The 20,866-nt window shown below is 31.1% G+C and overlaps 2 protein-coding genes and 1 long non-coding RNA gene across 7 annotated transcripts; 2 read left to right on the forward strand and 1 right to left on the reverse strand.

Annotated features, from left to right (window-relative positions):
- Positions 1-2: 2 nt before the first annotated feature.
- LOC130820445 (2-phytyl-1,4-beta-naphthoquinone methyltransferase, chloroplastic) lies at positions 3-3,045 on the forward strand. Of its 4 annotated transcripts, none has more exons than XM_057685825.1 (8): positions 3-166; positions 262-326; positions 1,411-1,501; positions 1,605-1,693; positions 1,793-1,926; positions 2,006-2,067; positions 2,296-2,476; positions 2,666-3,045. In XM_057685825.1, the coding sequence occupies exons 1-8, from the start codon at positions 20-22 to the stop codon at positions 2,764-2,766; spliced, it is 870 nt and encodes a 289-aa protein (XP_057541808.1). In that variant the 5' UTR covers positions 3-19; the 3' UTR covers positions 2,767-3,045. The 4 variants fall into 4 exon arrangements, with proteins under 4 accessions (XP_057541808.1, XP_057541811.1, XP_057541809.1 ...); XM_057685826.1 differs by having other exon boundaries at positions 4-166; positions 2,377-2,476; XM_057685827.1 differs by having other exon boundaries at positions 38-166; positions 257-326.
- Positions 3,046-12,172: 9,127 nt separating this feature from the next.
- LOC130820446 (uncharacterized) lies at positions 12,173-13,439 on the forward strand. Its single transcript, XM_057685829.1, has 2 exons — positions 12,173-12,286; positions 12,868-13,439. The coding sequence occupies exons 1-2, from the start codon at positions 12,217-12,219 to the stop codon at positions 13,146-13,148; spliced, it is 351 nt and encodes a 116-aa protein (XP_057541812.1). The 5' UTR covers positions 12,173-12,216; the 3' UTR covers positions 13,149-13,439.
- A 1,209-nt stretch (positions 13,440-14,648) lies between these two features.
- Positions 14,649-19,794, reverse strand: LOC130820447 (uncharacterized). 2 transcript variants are annotated; one of them, XR_009045204.1, is made up of 3 exons: positions 19,518-19,794; positions 16,248-16,494; positions 14,649-15,175 (listed from the first exon to the last, which is right to left on the reverse strand). It is a non-coding gene; the product is annotated as an uncharacterized LOC130820447 (long non-coding RNA). The 2 variants fall into 2 exon arrangements; XR_009045205.1 differs by having other exon boundaries at positions 14,649-15,180.
- Positions 19,795-20,866: the final 1,072 nt, after the last annotated feature.

Genomic DNA, 20,866 nt, shown 5'->3' on the forward strand with positions numbered 1-20,866 from the left:
AAACAAGGATAAGCCGAACATGGCTTTACTGCAATTCCCACTACTACTAAATTTCCGCTCATCTCCTTCACCGGGAATTTCATTTACCCGCGGCCGGGATTTCAAAATCCGATGTTCCAATGAACGTCAGGCGCTTTTTAACCGCATTGCTCCTGTTTATGATAACGTACGCCTTTTCAATTATTTTTCTCTTTAATTTAATTTAGTTTGTGGTTGATGATTCATTCTGATAAATTTTTTTATTCTAAAAATGAAGATCAGTTGAATGATTTGCTGAGTCTGGGACAACACCGTGTTTGGAAACGTATGGCTGTTTCATGGAGCGGGTAAATTTCCTCATTCTTTCTTCAATTTTATCATTATTATTATTATTATTATTATTATTATTATTATTATTATTATTATTATTATTATTATTATTACTATTATTATTATTATTATTATTATTATAAATGCTATTATTATTGTTATTAATGGAGTATTATTATAATGATTATTAGTATTATTATTATTTAGTGCTTTTTGGAACTTTGATTGAACAATGAACTAGATTTGTGATAAAAGAATTAATTTATTTAAGTAATTGAGGAATTTCAGTGGCAAAATGTGACTAATAAAAGGAATTTTATCAATTACTAGTTTATACTCTATTTTGCATTTGTTCTGCAGATAAATATCTTCCAATAATTTTTTAAAAAACAACTATCTTTTGAAAAATCTTGGTTTGATTGAAAAATTGAAATCGATTAGTATTTTGGTTGGTTTCTTGGTGGGGGAATAGATCATGAGATAGATATATTGGTTCATAAGGGTAGAGAGGAAGAGAGAGAGAGAAGAAAAAGAAAATATATAATCCATAATTCCATTTGATCATTTTACGATAATGATCATAGCTCAAAGTTGATGACATAAGGTAGTGTTTTTTTTTACCAGTATCTCTCTTTAATTGACTAAAAGGTTATGAATTGAAAGTTGAATTAGGTCATCGTTTGTATGAAATATAATGCCTTTCTAAACAAAAATGTTTAGAAGTGTATGAGTATATTATGTTGCAATGTGGTTGTACTGAATTATCTTTGTTGTTGTGTCGATTAAGACTATAATTTATTAGTTTTTGTATTTTTATTCGATATTAACGGTAAGTTTAACACATTTGAGCTATTTAAATATCGTTGTTGTGAGATCAATACTATGTATACATGGAGAAGAAACAATCCTTGTACAATTGAAATGCTCAAAAGATATTGGGGGAGATAAAAGATTCTGGTGCAGTAAATAAATGCAAATAGGAATGTTTGTAATTTGTTATTTGGATGTCTGGAAAAATAGAACTTTTAAGACTTTTCAAAGTGATGATTTATAAAAAAGCTCAGCTTTTTATAAATTTATGTCGATTCAATATTGGCACAGGGCGAAGGGAGGGGATACTGTGTTGGACATTTGCTGTGGAAGTGGGGATTTGGCATTTCTTTTGTCTGAAAAAGTTGGCGTTGATGGGCAGGTTTTTTTTTTCCCTCAATCTCTAATCTCTAATGTCTGAAATCAAACCTATTGTGGGAGTGAGACCGAGTGTGACCAAAGTCAAACTGGAGATCTACTTGCAGGTGCTTGGTTTGGATTTTTCGAGGGAACAATTGTTAATTGCCTCATCACGACAGCAAGAGAGGTCAAGTGCTTGCTACAAGAACATAGAGTGAGCACCGGTAATTCTGTAGCTAAATGATATTGATTAAAGATGTCTCTTGTGATAACAACGTCATGAGGCAGTTATATTTGTATTGATGCATCACAGGTGGCTGCAAGGTGATGCACTTAATTTACCATTCCCTAATGATACTTTTGATGCCATCACTATGGGCTATGGATTGAGGAATGTTACAGATAAAGAAAGGGCTGTACAAGAGATTTTCCGAGTTCTTAAACCAGGTTTTATGATGACATTGATTGCTTACAAATGTATGCAGGAAATTGTTTGTTTCATCTAAGTGGTTAAATTCTTTGTCAGGGTGTAAGGTTTCTATCCTTGATTTTAATAAAAGCAACCAACCAGTCACTGGATTGATACAGGTATTTGCTTTTCTGAGTATTAAGTGGAGACATTAGTTCTGTTGTTTTTGGGTTTTTGGTTGCTTCCAACTGTCGTTTAGATCATCTTTGAGTACTTGTAATGACAGCTGGTATAGAAGTTCTCAGTACAGAAAATATCTGCACTTCCTATGTGTAATCTTTCCCCAAGCAATACATATAAAAAATATCTGCACATGAAATTGATGATATTTGCACTACTATCTGAAGGTTGTTGCTCTGGATGCAGTAATTAATGATGCAAATCGAAGAAAAGAAATTTCTCGTAATATTTTTATTATCATAATCCAGGAATGGATGATAGACAATGTGGTTGTTCCGGCTGCTACTGTCTATGGTCTGGCAGACGAGTACAAATACCTGAAAAGCTCAATTCAGGAATTTCTGACTGGTAAATGCAATGTTTATCATGTGTTACTTGTGCAGCTTAGCTAAACTTATGTAGGCATCTAGGCTCTAGCATTCTCTCTATTTTTAAATTTCTTAAATTTGAATTTTCCCTTGGCTATTAAGAATGATTTTATGCTGTAAGAAGACTTCCCGCACATAGCTACATTCAGTATGTACTGTCTTGGTGCAGGAAAGGAATTGGAGCAGCTTGCTCTTGCCATTGGATTTTCAGATGCCAAGTTTTACGAGATTGCTGGTGGACTGATGGGTAATTTGGTGGCTACTTGCTAAGCGGGTGTTTGACCTTCATAGATCAACCATTTTGATGGAAAGATTATATAACTGTAATGTGTTTTGTGTACTATGAGTTATTAGGTTTAATTGCTCTGTGCTTTTTTTTTTTTTTTTTTTTTGGTTCTACTACATATTGGATACATTATTGATGTCTTGAGTTTTGCTGTCACCCCATCTGAATTTACTCTTATTTTCTGTTGGTCTTTGCGGCATTTTTTTATCCTGGAACTTTGAAAAGTTAGAATCATGAATGGGAATTTTTGTTCTTGCTTTTCATGTCACTCTTATTGTACTATTTTTTGTTTAAAGCTGACGTTGAAGGTTTCTAATACAAGGCGTACCCTTATGGCTAGAGGCTAGAGGCTAGAGTAGCAATGATATCATTGAGGTTTTAGTCCTGCCCTCCATAGAAGGTGCACTAAAAGGTCGGGAGAGGTGCCCTTTTTTCGTCTTCGTGTATGGATTTGTACTGTCCTTGACATTGATGGCATAAATAAAGTTACTTCTTGGGATTGGGAGTCCTATATTCACAACTCATGGCCTCTTTCTTGATATTGTCGTCACCGTCATCTTTTGATGTTGTTAAGTTTGGATCTAGAATATCTTTGACACTTGTCCTTTGGAAATGCTCTGTTTTGATATTTGGGTCAGAGAAAAATTGTTTCTGTCAGGAATTTTTAACAAATAGGAGATCCAAGAACTATGCTCTCCTGTTCTGTATTCTTCTGACCATCTGTAGTAGAAGCATCCCACAGCTATATGCAGCCGCTTTCTCTGTTATCTGACCTTGAACTCAATAATCTAGCGCCATGTATCCCCTGATAGATAACGATACAAAATGTTTCGCTAAGGTATACTAATTCATGAGAAAGGAAATGAAAGAACTAAGAAGCTTGTAATTACGTACAGTGTGCCTGCAATGGCTGTACTAATGTAGCTTTTATCTTCTTAATAATTAATGGCCAATCCAAAATGTGCAATTTTTGCTCGAAATTTTGTGTCCAAGAGAAATTGCTTGCTTTTATGTCTCTATGGACGGTTTTTGTATCTGTGTATTCATGAAGTTACTAACTCTAGCAATCGGCAGTGCCAATCAATATAATGGATCTTTTCTCTTAATCAAGTGTTTTATCTAAGGCGGATCTGATGATGTACAATGAAGAGTTAATAAGATGGATATAGGAAACAAAAATGTCATTGGCTGGAACTCTAGTGAAAACGAACGATGAAATGATTGACTCCTGTTGGGAAACAATCTAACAAGATTTTTGTGTTGCAGGCCGCTAGGTGCTATATATGTTGATTTAAATGTAGAACTCTGCTGCTCCGTGTTAAGTGTTTATTTCTGAAATATTCAGAAACTAGGCATTTTCTTTCGCACATTCAGGAAAGATGTTTCTTGTTGCCTTGGGTTTCATTTTTCAAACAGCTCTGTGTGAAAGAACTTCAATCTAGGGTAGAACAACCTTGTGGACTCTTTCAATCTTCCTTACCCAAACTTATTGGCTTCGTTGAAGGAGCCTGTTGCCTTCTTAATTGCTGAGTAATTGTTGCAAATCAAAGTCCACCGATATTTCAAAATTGGGAGCAAATTTTATTTATGGCTTGTTTTATCCAAAGACATCAACAACATCATACAAGGGTAGCTTTTGTGTGGATTATATCAAGCTATCACTCAATTTTATTTGCAATGCTTGTTCAATGTTGGCGCACCACCCTCATTCAACAAGCAATTTTTATTCCACCTTTTAAAGATCATCCATAATCAAATTCAAATCTGAATTTTAATTCTTAGCTCCTAATTTGTGTTTTTATTTTGTGTTTATCAGAGTTGGTCCTTTTATGTTTTCAGTATTTAATTTTAAGTTAAAAAAAAACATAAAAGTAGCTCATGTATAAATATTTTGAAAGTCATAAGCAAGCATGGAAGTACAAGTCAAGAAGAAAACAAAGACGGAAATCAAGTCAAAGCACGACATCAAGGAAGTTATTTTCAGTAAGTTACGAGCAATTTTGAGCGTGTGCAAGGAATGCTCAAAGTCATCACCTTTTAAGTCCTTTTAGTCCATATTAGCTAGGTAGTTATTTATGTATGCAATAAAAGAAAATCAGAAATTTAGGTAGTTATCTTTAGATAGTTAATTTTCGGTTTTATGCAAGTAATTAGGAGTATTGTTGGTTTTGTAAGTAGTTTATTACGGGACGGAAGTTACGTGAGAAGTTACTTGCAGAATGGACACATAGGAGGTAGTTACCAAGAAGTTACAACCGGCCAAAGCGGTAACCTCTACACGTCATTATGGCCAGTCAAATCCCCGTTGTTTGTATGATTCTTGGATTAGAGTGGTATTTGCAAAAGTTCTCATGCTTGATGTATTTGGCGCGTGCACCTGTGCCTTAAGAGCGTCGTTACTTGCTACGTGGATTCATGTGAGTTTCGATTTTAGCTATAACTATCCTCCATTTGCATTTTCGAAAATCAAACAGAAAACACAAAAAAATTCAGTCAATTCATTCGACATTCACCACCTTTCATTCCCTTCATCGTTCTTTCTTTCGATCCGTGATTAAAACTTGTAAGAACCCCTAAGGATTAGGCGATCTTGCAACAGTAATTGAAGATCAGCTCCTGGCACAAAGAATTATAGTTTGATCTACAATTGCTATAGTAGTCCTATTGTTATCATACCTCTTCGTTTCTTCATTTTTTCCGAGCTTTCAAAAATGAATTTTTCAGAACTTTGGTGGAGGTGACAGCACATATTACTTTCACTATAATAGTATCTGAAGAGCTGAAAGCCAATTGATGTGAAACTGATATACTGCAATGCTAACAGTAAGTATTCTCTTTAATCTTCTGGAGTGCTCGTCTTAATGCCATTACAACCTCAGAGTATAATTAGTAAACTAATATTTGTATTTTGGAAATTTCGCTTTTTCGTTTATTATTCAGGAAGTTGATGTTGGAATACCTTTTGAAGCATCTGGTGTTCAAATCTCGCATCATTAACAAAGGTAAGCACTAAGCACCCCGGTATGTTTGTTGAAGCATTTTCTTAAACATAATTGACTAGCTCTAATTTTCAAGCTCTCTCAGCATTCAGCGACTGGCCAGCTCATTGGCAGGCTCATTCTTTTCCCCCTTTGACCACCTGCTTTCTTGTATTACCTTAATTATTTTGGCATTTGTCACCGCCTGCATCGCTGCATCAAGGAATGGGCCTCATTTCTTGTTTTATTCCTAGAAGTTGTCACTCTTAATTCGTTCATAGTCACCATTCTGGTATATATAACTCCCTGTCAAGGGAAGTACTTGGGACGAGCAGTTCATGCTTGAGCATAGCACAATACACAGTCGAGAGAAGAGAGGTCTCCGTAGCATTGTGGAAGACGTAATTGGTGTAAACAGCTGAACTTTAGACCAGGTTCCACATTGTTGTCACCTGATTTTTGAGATACAGAGTTGAATTCTTCTGAACTTATTCCACATTGGAGTAAACAGTTGAATTCTTCTGAACTTATTCTGACTGTCTGGATTCTTGGGTCTCCCGTTGAGATTCTCAGACAGGAGATAGCAATTACCAAAAGAGAAATTTTTTCTGTGTAAGAGATGGGAGAAGAGACTTTCTTCATTTTTGATAATTTTATCGATGCTTTCTTTCTTATCTGCACATAATGTGGGAGTCACTTAATGGTGTTGGGATAATGAAATGTTTCTTTCATATTTACAGATTGACATAGATAAATGCAAAATGACAAGGAATTTTATAATCTATATGGTGTATGATTATTAAGTTCTATCTGTATACAAGAAATATATCCATGCAACTGTTGGTATATATTGTGTTTCCCTGTATCAATGTTAAATTGTGAGATTTTAGTAAGCATCTTTCCATGAGAAATTGTTGCTATCTTGGCTTGAACCTTTGTGTTTATGGGTTGTGATGTGTATTAAATGGTGAGAAATGTGATTAGATGAGTCAAATTCAATTTTAAACCGACCCGATATTTAAGGAATTGAAACGGTTGATCCACATTTATTACATTTCATGAGGACAACGATCTGTGCTAGACACAGCTGCTTCAACAAATTCTTCACGAAAAGCTAAGCATATGATAGTAATTGAGTTAGAGTACAAGTATTAGTTAGTTATTACATGCACGATGTAGAATGACATCAAGCACCAGTAAGGGTTGATCCACATTTCTACCAAATGCAGATGCTGCTTGAAATTGTAGAAAATCATATTCAACATGTAAGTGCGGATACAATTCTTGTTTAATGCAAATGGTTGAATTTCAAGTTTGCAAATTGTATGACATACATGAGGAAGCATAAATGACTCATGAGGAATAGGGCTGTCTTATCTGCTATACCCTAATGCGTCAGACTCACCATCTGCAACAGATTGGCTACTCCCCTGAATTTCCCTGGTAATTTCTTCTCTGCTAGTCCGCTAGAGTTGAGAAATTGTGGTTGTTTTGATGCTGGTAGCCTGGTAGAATTAATCTTTACCCTTCTGGCTGCACTTTGTGCATTTGTTTGAACACAGAACAACCATATCTAAAGTACTTGAGACACAGAGCAAAAATGTGGTTTCAGTAGCAATCACAGTAATAGTCATGGTGATCGGTAATTGGTGTGATGCGGTTCTTGTACCGCCAAGGTTGCCCATTCACCTGCAGTCAAATTGGCTCGTCTGACAATGGTTGGAGAGAAGATGAAGCTCACCCAGAACTGAGTTGATACAAATATGCCTAAAGAAAGGCTGGTGAAAACTGAGCCAGCAAATACATGGTATGCAAATTTAGTATTGCTGATAGGTAAACAGCACCTGCAGTGAAGACGGAGAAAGTTGCATAGCAACTCGGGGTCCAGCTAGATCGAAATTGGTGCTCATGGCTGAATGGGCAAATGCTACGCCAGATACTAATGCAATCCCTGCATTGCCGATGTCAGCTGCTGTAAGATTGAGATCCTCTCGGATGATGGTGAGTCGAGGGAAAGCAGCAAAGGATAGTACAAAGCAGGCAAAGAAATGGAGCTATGGTAGATGAAATGCTCTTATATGCATAGTGCAAACATGGTTGGTATAAACGCATCACGACAGGTTGATAAAGATTTTTGCTACACGACAATCATGAAACCATCGTTTGTCACTGTAATCGTGCCTGTATTCCAGATCTTTCTTGATGTTCATGTTCATATGAGTTTTGGCTACTGATAATATTGGGAAGATCGTGGCCTTGTGCTTTGCATATACGGGAAGGTTCAAACTCCTTCATGATTCCAATTGATGGCATCAGTCTTCACTACTTCGCTACAAGGATAATTTTTTGTGCTAATCATTAGAGATGGCAAGTGGGTAAATTTTGCTGGTTTTGCATCGCATCCGTTCTAGTTAAAATGGGTTAGGGTACGATTTTGGTAAGTAGTGAGTGTATATACATATATAAACTTCTTTATCTATCATGGATAATGAGTATTATACAGTGGGCATAAGATCTTACTTGCTTCATACCCAACCGCCTCATAAGGTCATTCTACAAAAAAAAAAAAAAAAGCTTCGGGTAAACTTAATTTAAAAAATAAGCGTTTTTATGACCGAGCCTAAGGTCAGGTATGTTAACAATTACTAACAGCGAGTAAAAAATTAATCGGAAAAAGTCAAAATTGTTTGTTGAACAAAAGTAGACAACGTCATAACGTTAGATAGGACAAAAAAAAAATAAAAGTCATGTTTTGTTCGCAGTTACTCAATGCGAACAACATGTTTTCCAATTTTTTTGTCCCATCTAACATTATGACATTGTCTTTCTTGTGTTTGCAGTTAATAACTGCGAACAAACTTGGCCTTAGACTCGGATATAAAGACGCTTATTTTTGAAATCAACTTTACCCCAAGTTCAATTTTTTTTTTTTTGAATTACTTAATTGTTTCAAATTTTCTCAGTGTGTTGAAAATTTTTGCCCAACTAATGATGCTATAGTGCATAATACTCATTATGCTGTCAGTAGAGATGTGAATCTTTGACCCGAGTCAATAACTCAATCGAACCAGACTAAACACTTTTTAAAAAAAAAATTGGTGAGTTTTTGAGCTTTATATCTATATTTTTAAAGTTTTAACCTATTATAATTTTGTGAATTTTTATAATTTGAGTTTATTACACAATTATGATTTGAAAAGTTATTTTAAAACTAATACATACTATAATAAAAATATTTTTAAAATTTTAGCAAAAAATTTACATTGTATTTTCTGCTATTTTATAGGTTCATAACAAAATAATAATAAATCTATAACTAGTGTACTGTCACTATTGGAAAGTCTACTTTCTTTGTTAGTTGTGATGGTAAAAGATCATTGGAGGAAATAAGGATATACATATACTAAGTTCATCAGTTATGAACAAAATCAAAGCTATCATATAATCAAATATTCAACATTTTTTAATATTAGAATATCAGATTTCGATTTTCCAACATTATATTGGATATCGGATATCCGCATATAACTAATTCAGATATTCTTTAAGCATGAGACTAAACTTGTATATTTATTAAAAAACTCATTTTGACTAGCGGATATTTTGAATATCCGATTAGAAATTTTCAATTAATTTTAATTGACGTCGGATATTGGATATTTCGGATATCTGAGTCAGATCGAGTATTAGATACTTCGATATGGTAGTTTCGAATATTGGATATCCAATTTGACTGCATATTTCGGATCTTTGATTATCCTCGGTTCCTCACCCCTAATGTTAAGATCAAATCAATGCTATAAGTGGAGTTACTATAAAATAGGAATAATAAAAAGGTGATTATTTTCAGAAAGTGACAAAAGGCTGGATTTTTATATTAATTTTTCGAATTTTAAATCTAACATCATTTTTCCCTAGGCTTGATTTTGTGGTAGGATTATATTAAGAATTAAAATTGTGGCAAATTTATTAAGGCATGTTAAAATAGAAAATGAGACAAATTAAATAAAAAAAGTTAATCATTATAAGGCATTTATTACTCTTTTTGTTCCTCTAAAATAACATTATTTAATGTAAATTTTTTTATATATTTGAGTCAAATAATATTATTTGAGAAAGATAGAGAGTATTTGAGGTCCTCCCAACATTATTTGAGGGTATGGGAGTTGGGACTAATAAATAATGTATCCCATAAAAATAAATGTAAATGTAGTACTATGTGACCTAATTCTTGGACAAGAACCAAAAAATTAAAGTTTTCGCATGTACGATTTGCCACATGGTTACAACAATTATTGGAGCTGGTTTATTGCGTTTATATTTAATTAATACTCTTATTCACTACATCCAATAAAATTAACACACCATATTAGAGAGATGTAAGTTTTTTTATTGGAAGAAAAATTAATCTTTCTTATAAATAATTGGAAAACTGTGTATTAAGTTTTTATCACAAACATAAAATAAAAAATTATCAACCATATATTAGTCCATAATATCCTAGATATATAAATATTTTTAAAATTTGTAATTAAAGAATAAAATACAAACAAGTTGATTGAAGAAATTTAAAATAAGATAATACCAAAAATGAATTTGTAGATTAATTAAAAAATATTTTTAAATCACAATCAAAAATAAAAATAATTCAAAACCAAAAAAATAAACGAACATAAAAATGTGTCAAACTCATATGGACGAACAAAATAATTCAGCATTAAATAAGTATTTTTTAATGTTTAATTAATTGCTGAAATGGTACGGTCCTACTATTATGATATAAATAATTGGCATGGACCTTGAACTTGACTAAACTACTCTTCCACTGATTAAAATTTAAAGTTTTGCCCAAAGTAAAAAAGAAAAACAAAACAAAAATTTATAGTTTGGGGTGTTCTAAATCTAAAAATCCAATTCGAGATATGTTATTAATTAAGTAAGCTATACTTTTGAGGCACCTTATTTTAAAATTTATAAATTTTGAAATATTCTTTAAATTTCTTTATCTTTTTAATAAAAATACATAAATTAAGATTTTCTAAAAATTATAGCTTTTAAATAATTCTCAAAATTGAGATTAAAAAAACACCCAATATTAAAAATTTTAATTTCAAATTTTCCAAAAAAAAAAATTGAATTTGTTGAAATATGGGACAGATTGAGATCTTTTACAACTTTTATCGAAAAAAGATTTTAAAATTTATATGTTTTGTATTTTAATTTATATGTTTTGTATTTTATCATTATGTAGATAAGTGGACATCAAAATATATTATTTTGTTTGAGAATCCTAAGTTTACTTTAAAATGAAAAGCTTTCTTTTCCACCTTTAAGATAATGGTTTGATTATGACCTCTCTCTCTCTACAAAATAATTATTCCACCTTCCCTTCCACGAAATTCTCCTAGCTATTTCGTTTTTCGTCTATTTTTCTTTTTATAAGATAAGATAAGAATTTTAAAGTAATTATTAATCTTAATATTTCTATGTATTATATGAAAAATATATAAGTGTATCATAAAAACCTAAATATTAAAATGAGATCTTTTGACATACGAATCATTCACAACTAACATACCCAACAATCGCATCATATAACTAATGTGTGGGCGCATCTTATATTAAAAATATCTCATACAAAAATTTGTAATAATTTGTAATGTCAATAAGACAAACTTAATTAATCCACCACTTTATTTATGGGCCTTACTATTATCTCCTAAATAAGGGCAATATTAAAATTTCTCCACTAATAACAAACAAAATAAATAATGTTTTTCATACACTAATATAAACTTTAATTTATCTCTCTTAACGTTCCATCATTTATTTTAATATAATTATAGGAAAGGACACAAATAGAATGATTAAAAAAACTTCACCAACTTTCTTAATATTTGTGCAATAATCTATAATTCTTATAATTATATTAATTAGACTAATCTATGTATAAGATATATCTTAAAGTGACAGCGCCTACCTTAGATATAATTCGTGTCGTTTTTAACTATTTTTGGGCCCTAGGTAAAAACTAAAAAAGAAGCGATCCTTGTATAAGTAAAATTTTGATTTTTTTTTTCTTCAATTATGCATCATATAATTTTTCTTTTTTCATCACCTTAATGTTGAATAAATATACAAATTTAAAATCATATAATGATAAGATACAAATATATAATTTAAGAACTAATTTTTTATAATAAGAATTAACTCATTTTGGGCCCTTTCATAAACTAAACCCTAAGTGGCTAGGTGATTGCACTTCAAGACTATCTCAGAAACGGTCTTGTATATAATAATTTGTGTACAATTATACCTCTTGGGTGAAATTAATAAAATGAAGGAAATAATTAAATTGGATTTGTAAAACGACCGGGGGTTTCTTCTATAAAAAGAAACGATGCATCCCGTTTCCGAAGTACCAAAAACACAAAACAAATCTCTTCTTACCCAAAAATGGCAAGAATCTCATTCTGTTTTCTCGTAGTCGTGGTCTTCGCGATATCTCTCATGTTCGATGGAACACGTACTCCTCTCTTTTCCCTTTTTTTTTTTTTGTTAATTTTTTTAATAATTGTAGGGATATTATATCTCACCCAGACAAATTAAAGATGGTATGCAGTATGCACGCTTTATAATATATCGGAATTTATTTTCCCGTTGCCATATGGATATGATTTTAGGATGCTATATATCTTTTTGGCTTATTAAGTGTGTGCACCTTGCATTTTCGTGTTGATATACTGACATTCACACTAAGTTCAACCTAGTTTAGCGCGTGTTAGAGTATATAACTAAGTTCAACCTAGTTTAGCGCGTGTTAGAGTATATAACGTATCATAGGATTTTAACAATTAGCTTAAGCTTTTAATTGAGTTGATTCCTTGACATAATTATTTATTTAAAATATAAACCCCAATAAGTTTAATCAAATAATTAATCTAAAGACAAATTAATACTATAAACTAACAAAAAGTAATTGAAACTCTTAATTGTAGAGTCACGTAGAATTGGACACCTTGCATATATTCATAACCTTTCATTATTGTAGTTGCATATAATTAAAAATTATAAATAATAGTTAATATTACGAAAATATGCATATAGGTGCAAGGTTTACGGAGAAGCTAACAGAGAGCACGGAGGAGGAAAACAAAAATGAGTTGGCAAAGGAAATATTATTGGAGGCGGAAAAAATCGCAATTCTGGGGGTGGCCGCAGCCGAGCAAGAAAAGATGGAGTTACAAAGAAATTCATTAAAGGAAATCATGTTAAAAAGTGATGATTTGAAGTGTATTCCCTGCGGACAAAATTGTATCTCCTCCAGAAATTGTTGCTCTCCTTGTCACTGCAACTTTACTGGTCCCGTTCCACTTTGTACTCGTTAATTAAAAATTTTAAATATTTCCTCTGTCTTATTTATTTATTTTGCGTACGTTATAAATTGAGTAAGGCAGAGAAGTATGTATGTTCTATGAAGCTCCTTGCTACTACTTTGTTAGCAATCTAAATCATAAGCAAAGTTTCAATAAAAGCATGGAGCAATTATTGTACGTTTTTTTTTTTCTTCTAAGTGAAAGATGTTTAATGTTTTGGTCTTCTTGGCCAAGATAATCGGTAAGTTGTATTGTAATTATATTATGTGTGATATGAACTTATGTATTATATTATATTTCGTATATTATGTTATGTGTATTTTGTATGATTAAAATGTAATTAATTTTTGAAAACTCTGTATTTTATAAAAGTCTCTTTATATATCCTTATGTTCATTGAGTTTGAAATTAGGAGATTAATTCAAATGTTAAGGACTAATTTTAGTTATTCGTAGAATAAGACGAATACATTTAAATTATGTTGAGAGATTAAAAGGGGGAAAAAAAAATGTGTTCGGGTCATTGATATGAATAACATTTTGAAAATTAGTTATATGAACAATTTCTTTTATAAATCAGCAGAAATATTAGTTTATTCCTAATATTAATGTGTTTATACTTACAATTTATATGCTTTTTTATCTTAATTTTGTGGAGGTTGAAATATGGATAATAAATAATCAAACGTTTATCTTAGTTTGTTGGCAGCATACCCTATTATTACCTATTATTAGTAATATGCTATGTTGTGGGGAAATATATGTCAATTTATTAGAAATAATTTAAAAATGAAATTATAACAGATGAGAGATAGGTTGGATTATTAGTTTCTATTTTTCCAACTATAAATTATAAGGTATATAAATAGGGATATTAGGTTGGATTAGGTTTTAAGTTTTCTCCCTATTCTCTGTCATTTTCATTATGTTGTTTATTTCTTACCTAGTCATTAATAAAAATAGAATTTCCTTCAATCTTTATCATTCTATATTGTTAGTTATTAGTTAAATTCCATCATGGAAGTTATTTTAATTTCATACATTTTCTATGTTTAACATCATTATTAGAGTTTTTGTTATTTATTATTATTATTATTATTATTATTATTATTATTATTATGTTCAATTCAATGAATTATAGCGAGTAGTTTCATTAATTAGGGTTAGGATTTGATCCTAGATTCAAAGTATGAACTAAAGATATTAAAAATGTCTATGAAATTATGATTAAGTGATTAAATTGAGTGGATTATCCCTAAATTAAGTATACTTTATTGTTAATCTGATCAATATAACAAGATTTTAAGATTAGAAGTAAACTATGTTTCAGGTTAGATTTTAGTTAAACTTTAATTAAATTAAATCAATAGAATGAGAACGTGAGAATCGCATTGATATGGTATAAATAATCCAAGCTTAATCAATATATATCAAGAAATTTGAGATTGACAAGTTCACTAATCACATAATTAATCCAAGCTTTTATAGATATTGATTATTAACTGTGTTCATATCAAACTTTATCGTTGTGAAATTGTAGTAATGATTTTAAAGCATATAAAATTAACAAAAAATATTTTTCAAATACAATTTAACAAAAATATATGTACTTTGAATTCAAGTTTAACAAGAGAAATAGTTCTACTACTACAATTTAACAAAATTTTCTCGCTTTTTAATTTAGCGTATTTAATTTCTCTTGATTTGATTTGTCTTATTTTGATTGATTAATCTAAATAAAAATACCAAGTAGTTTTTCAAAATCGAAAACTACAACTACTATGAAAGAGAGCTTGGATTAGTCATGTCTAGAGTTTTAAAGGAAACAAAACATTAAGGTAAAAGTCAAACTCAAGTAGAATTTCCTTCAAGGTCGGAGTGTCGGATTTTTAATAAGGTCCAACTCCGATCCGTCTCTAACTTGGACTTGGATCGTAAAGTCGGAGTCGGATAACTTTTTCCTCGGACTCGAATCAGATTATTTTCCTCGCAAGTGTCGGATTAGGGTCGAATTCGAACTGAATTGTCATCCCTATGCACCTGTGCTAATAAAACAATTCACATTAATCATAAAAAGTTAGTTTTAAAGTAAAATCATTGAGACATATTAAAATAAAAAAAAAATTAAGTGGGAAATAGAAAATCCCTCCAATTCTATGCTAACGTTCTATTTGCTTTTTGGACACTATTTATCTCTTACTCTTAATTTTTATTTTATTATTAATTATTATAAGTTAAAACACAAGGATTATTCATATCAACTTTTCATAATTTTAAAATATACACAATTAAAGATATTAATAATTGAATAAGTGCATTGGATAGTCTATAAAGTAAATGAGACATTAGTAATATTGGAGTAACTATTTAACAAATTGCTCTAATAATAATACTCTTTTTTCCCACTTTTTTTTCAAAAAAAGGAAAAAAAGAATATTATTATTAGAGCATTTGCTAAATCATTACTCCTTCTATCTAGAGGTGTTCATTCGGGTGATTGGGTCGATTTCGGACGGGTGTCATTCGATTCAATTGTATTTCGGATCGGTTATTTTTCAGATGCGTGTTACGGCGGGTCACACTCAGGTCAGGTCGATTAGTCACGGTTCGGTTGATGATCAGTTATTTGAGCTATCGGGTTAGCATCAGTTCGGTGTCGGTTGAAGTTCGTGTCAAATAGTCGATCAGTCTCAGACTATCATCGGTTAATAATTGGTTCGATTTTACCGGGTACAGATCGGGTTCAGGTATTATTTTCGAGTAGAATTTGGCTACGTATTACTAATTACTATAGAACGATGATTACTAATTACTAATAAGTTGTTAGGCATTTTTTGATTGATGATAAGATTCCCCTTAGTTTAGGCAAAATAGTTAAAATGCAAATCAGTTAGTGATTATTATTTTGTTACTTTTACTTATTTGACTGTAAATTAAAATTAAACTTTTATCATTTTTCATCAAATTTGATTAAAAATAGTTAAATAAACATTGACCATTGATTATTAACTCTAAATATATGAAACCATGTATGTATAAAATTTAATTTATTAAAATTTCTATTACTTTATTAGATTAACTAATAAGATGATTGAATATGAGTCGATCGTACCTCTATATTAAAATTCGTTCAAGTTTACAGCATTTCGATTAAAAATTTGTTTGGATAAAGTGGATTTAGCCGGATCAAGTTCGGTTTTGAGCATGATTCGGGTCGGTCACTATTAAATTCGGGTAATCTCGGTTAAATGGTTATATGTCGATTATAAAATCGGTCGCAATTCGGGTTCGATTTTAAGATTTCGGTCGTAAATCAGATCGGGCGCAACTTCGGTTCGGATAATGTCGATTCGATAAACCTGAAAAAGAAACATATATTCGGGCCGATTAGCTTTCGATTTCGGTTCGGATTTTCGGATCGGGTCACATTTGAACAGAATAGCATTTTATAATGTAATTTTTGGATAGTAAATTTATTATTTTATTGAATATTATATATAATGAAGGAAAGCTATAAACCATAAACATGAAAAAAATTTTAAACGAAAGTTGTGGAAAAGAATAAGGATCAATAAAAAATATTTTTATAAAATTAGTGAAAAATCTGCAGAGACCATAAAAAATATAAGAAAATTATTTATGAGAATAACAAATTAAACACTTTAAAATGTCAAATGAAAGAAAGAGTAGGAATAATTAATAATCCTATTTCTTACATCTACAATAACACCCATGAATTTCGAGTAACTAGACTATATTATATTATATAATAATTCTACCAAAATTTTTGCAAAGTTCCGTTTGAAATATGGACTGCCCAAAATATTAATTTAGGACCGACGTTCAAAATATAAACATGTTTCAACAAAATATTCATTCCATATTCCAAGTTTTCAACTCCACATAGGTCAATCGCTAACGCATCTCCTAACTCGAAATTTCAAGCGTGATATTCCACGATTATTTTAAGAATAATCGCTAAGGAAACTATCCATCTAGCATCTAAACCATAACTTAAGTTAAACTATTAGAACCTAACCGAAAAGATTTAGCGGAGATTAACTTTTACTCTTTTAAGTCTTAAAATACTAATTATACGTAAAACTAAGGCAGAAAGAAACATTATAACTGTATACACAAAATGAATGGACGTAGCTCTCTGCCCGTACCTCGACTCTAACCTTTAGGTACCTACATATAATGACATGTAACATCAGCCAAACAAGCTGAGCTAGCTTCCATACTGTGAATCCGAACATATATGTAGACAGGATACATCACATATATACTACAAATTATTTACTTTTGCAAACATCATCATCATCCAACCCATTATATCCCGCTTTTAGAAAGCTAAGGCTAGGGTCTGGGGAGGGAAGGACGGCGGTAACTCATACCCATAAAGAAGAGCATGGCCAAAGGAGTCCCCTGACTCGAGAAAGATAAAGAGACGCGAAAAACACGAGCAAGACAACTTGAAGACCTATAGACAGAAGGACCGCTACAAAAGAGAACAAAGAACTAAAAAGACAAGAAACGGTAAGGAGAAGGGGCTGAGGGCACTAAGAGGTCAAAGGACGGATATCTGAAGTCTAAGATGTGGATATGAGGTCTCCAACTGCTCCTATTCCTAGTTAGGTACGCAGAGAGGTTTAGCTCCTGCAAGTCTACTCTTACTTTCTCATCCCAAGTTCGCTATGGTCTACCTCGACTCCTCTTACAATCTACTATAATGCTTTCTACCCTCCTCACAGGGGGGTCGAAAGTCTTCCTTTGCACATGACTAAACCACCTCAACCTATTCTCTCGCATTTTTCCAGATATAGGGGCTAACCCCTAGTTTGTCCCTAAACTCTTGGTTCCTAATTCTATCCATCAAAGTGTGCCTACACATCCACCTCAACATACGCGTTTCTGTAACTTTCATTTTATGTTCGAAAATCTTCTTTACAGGCCAACATTCGGTCACATATAGCAAAGCAGGTCTGATTGCCGTCCAGTAGAATTTTCCTTTTAACTTGCTTGGAAAATTCCTATCACATATCACTGTGGTGGCTGCTCGTCACCTAAGCCAACCTGCCTGAATACAGTGCTTTATATCCCCATCAATCTCCCCATCCCTTTGAATGATCAATCCCAAATATTTGTACCTGGTTGTACTCTTAACTATTGTATCATCAATGGACACCTCTGTTTCACCTACCGGTGATGTCCCCAACCCTTTTGCAAACACAATACTATAAAAAAAATACGTTATAAAATCACTTTCCCTTTATTTTCTATTTCCATAAATCAAACACTATTCCTTTTTCTTTAATAAATCATTTCCTTTCAAAATTTTAGAATCATCAGTCAAATCTATAGAATGGAATGAACTTTATTTCCATTGGGCTAGCTAGGCCCTCCAAATACCTATTAGACAAAGATCCCTAGTGTGCACACCCCACAAATGGCCAAACCGCAGCAGAAGATCTAAGTCCGAGGTACTGATCAACGTAGCCCCAAGTATTATGTAGCGTTAAGATTATCCCGACGAGGTTCCAATTCCTTGAGACACCACAAAGGTAATCCCAACCATTTAAAGACATTAAACAATCTATAACTTTTCTATAACTATTCAAACCACTTTCTATATTAAGAAGAGCATATCCTTGTGCTTAAACTTATCTCAGCTAAAGAGAAAGATACATACCTTTGTACTCTTTTCTCGTAACTAATAAAGATTCGAGTAAGAAATCTAACGTAATTAGAGCAACCCAACTAGCACAATCAATACGACTTCTCAATGAAATCGATATCTACAATATAAACATGTATGTATTTAAAAATTGATGGTAAATTTAACTTGACTAGCTAATGAACTTTGTTTAATTTTATTTTTACGAAGTATCAACTTTTTATTTGAATTTGATATAGCTTATTAGTATAATTAAATTAATTAAACCACCAAGTATTTTTAATTACCAAATTAATATTCACCATATAAAAACACTCTCTTAGTTTATTAATCTATATTAAAATTCCTAATTTAATTTTAAAATTTCAGCAGAAACTTAAAATAGGCATAACTTCCTCTATACAGATACAAATCATGCGTTTCTTGAGCCTATCTTGGGTAAAATTTTGATACAAACAACTTTTGTGAAATAGTATTTTTGTTAAAACTGCCCAGAAATTCTTACAAATTTCTTTTACATAATAATTCAAGATAAATGATAGAAAATTAATAATCTAGGTTACCAATAAACACATAATTAACTCTTAACTACAACTAATTCATCCAAAGAACTTCAAAATCAGAAAGCCCTAAATCAATTTCTCTACATAAACCCTAATTTGTGAAACATAACAAAATCAAAATTAAATGAAAAATTAAACTTACCCACACCAAAGATGATTAAAAACTATCAAAGTTAGGGAATAATCGTCTCTTGAAGTAGCCCCAAACGCACCAAGATCAAAAGTTTAGAAACTTTTTCTAGCCTCTTTGAAGATGTGAAGTATTATACTAATAAGATCACAAAACTAATTATAGAAGATATAGATTAAAGATGTAAAATGAAGAAGGAAAAGAATGAGAGAAGGTAACTGTGTAGGAAGAGGAAATAAGAAAATGGCGGTGAAGGAGAACATATAATATAACCGTATTTTGTTTTGTTTTTTATTTTCTTTTCAAAAAAAAAATAAAATATAAAACTACCTATCTACTCTTTACCATTATTTATATATATCTTTCTTTATAGTTATCTATATTACTATCATTATTTTTATTATTAATATTTTTATAATATCCAATATAAATTAAAGTTAAATAAAATAATATTATTTATATTCCTTAAAATTTGGGGTGTTACATCTTACATCTACATCCAATGAGATTACCACTCGCTATTAGAAAGATAAGTTTTTTTTATTGGGATTTAAAAAAATGAATTCCCTTAACGATAAAGAAAAGATAAATTAATTTTTCTTATAGATTGTAAATATCAAAATTTTATTATAAAAATAAAATAAAAAAAACCTTCAACCACCAGAATTTACATCAATCCATAAGGCCATAATATTCTAGAGATGTATGTTTTAAAAGTTTGTAATTATTGATGAGTAAAATAGAAACAAATACCTACAAGAAACTTAAAATGAGATAAAAGAGAACACAAATTTGTAGATAAATAAAAAGAAATATTGCTAAATCACAACCAAAAAAACTAATAATTCAAAACTAAAAAGATAAACGATCATAAAAGTGTATCAAAATTCATCTAGGCGAAGAAAATAATTCTATATATGTTTAATTGCTCAAATGATACTCCCTCACTTCTTTTTTGTTCTTTCCATTTATTTTTTGTACAATTTTTAAAGCAATTTTCAAGCCTCGATATCTCTAAATACGCATTATAATAAATTATAAAAAATATATGATAAAAAATTAATATACATTAAGACGAATCAAATGAGATCTCACATAGATATATTTTATCATCTATCTATCTTCAAAATAAAATATTCTAAACGGGAAAAATATTAGAAACGGGAGTAGTTTTGTCCTTATACTATGATAGAAATAAATTGCATGGACCATGACCATGTACATATTTGACTAAACTACTCTTCCACCGAATAAAATTTCAAACTTTATCCTAAATAAAAAAAACAAATCATTTGTAGTGTTTTAAATATAAAAATCTCAATTTTGAGATATTATTTAAAAAGCCTTATTTTTGAGATACC

This window comes from Amaranthus tricolor, chromosome 8 (assembly GCF_026212465.1).
Source record: "Amaranthus tricolor cultivar Red isolate AtriRed21 chromosome 8, ASM2621246v1, whole genome shotgun sequence".
NCBI classification, from domain to species: Eukaryota; Viridiplantae; Streptophyta; class Magnoliopsida; order Caryophyllales; family Amaranthaceae; genus Amaranthus; species Amaranthus tricolor.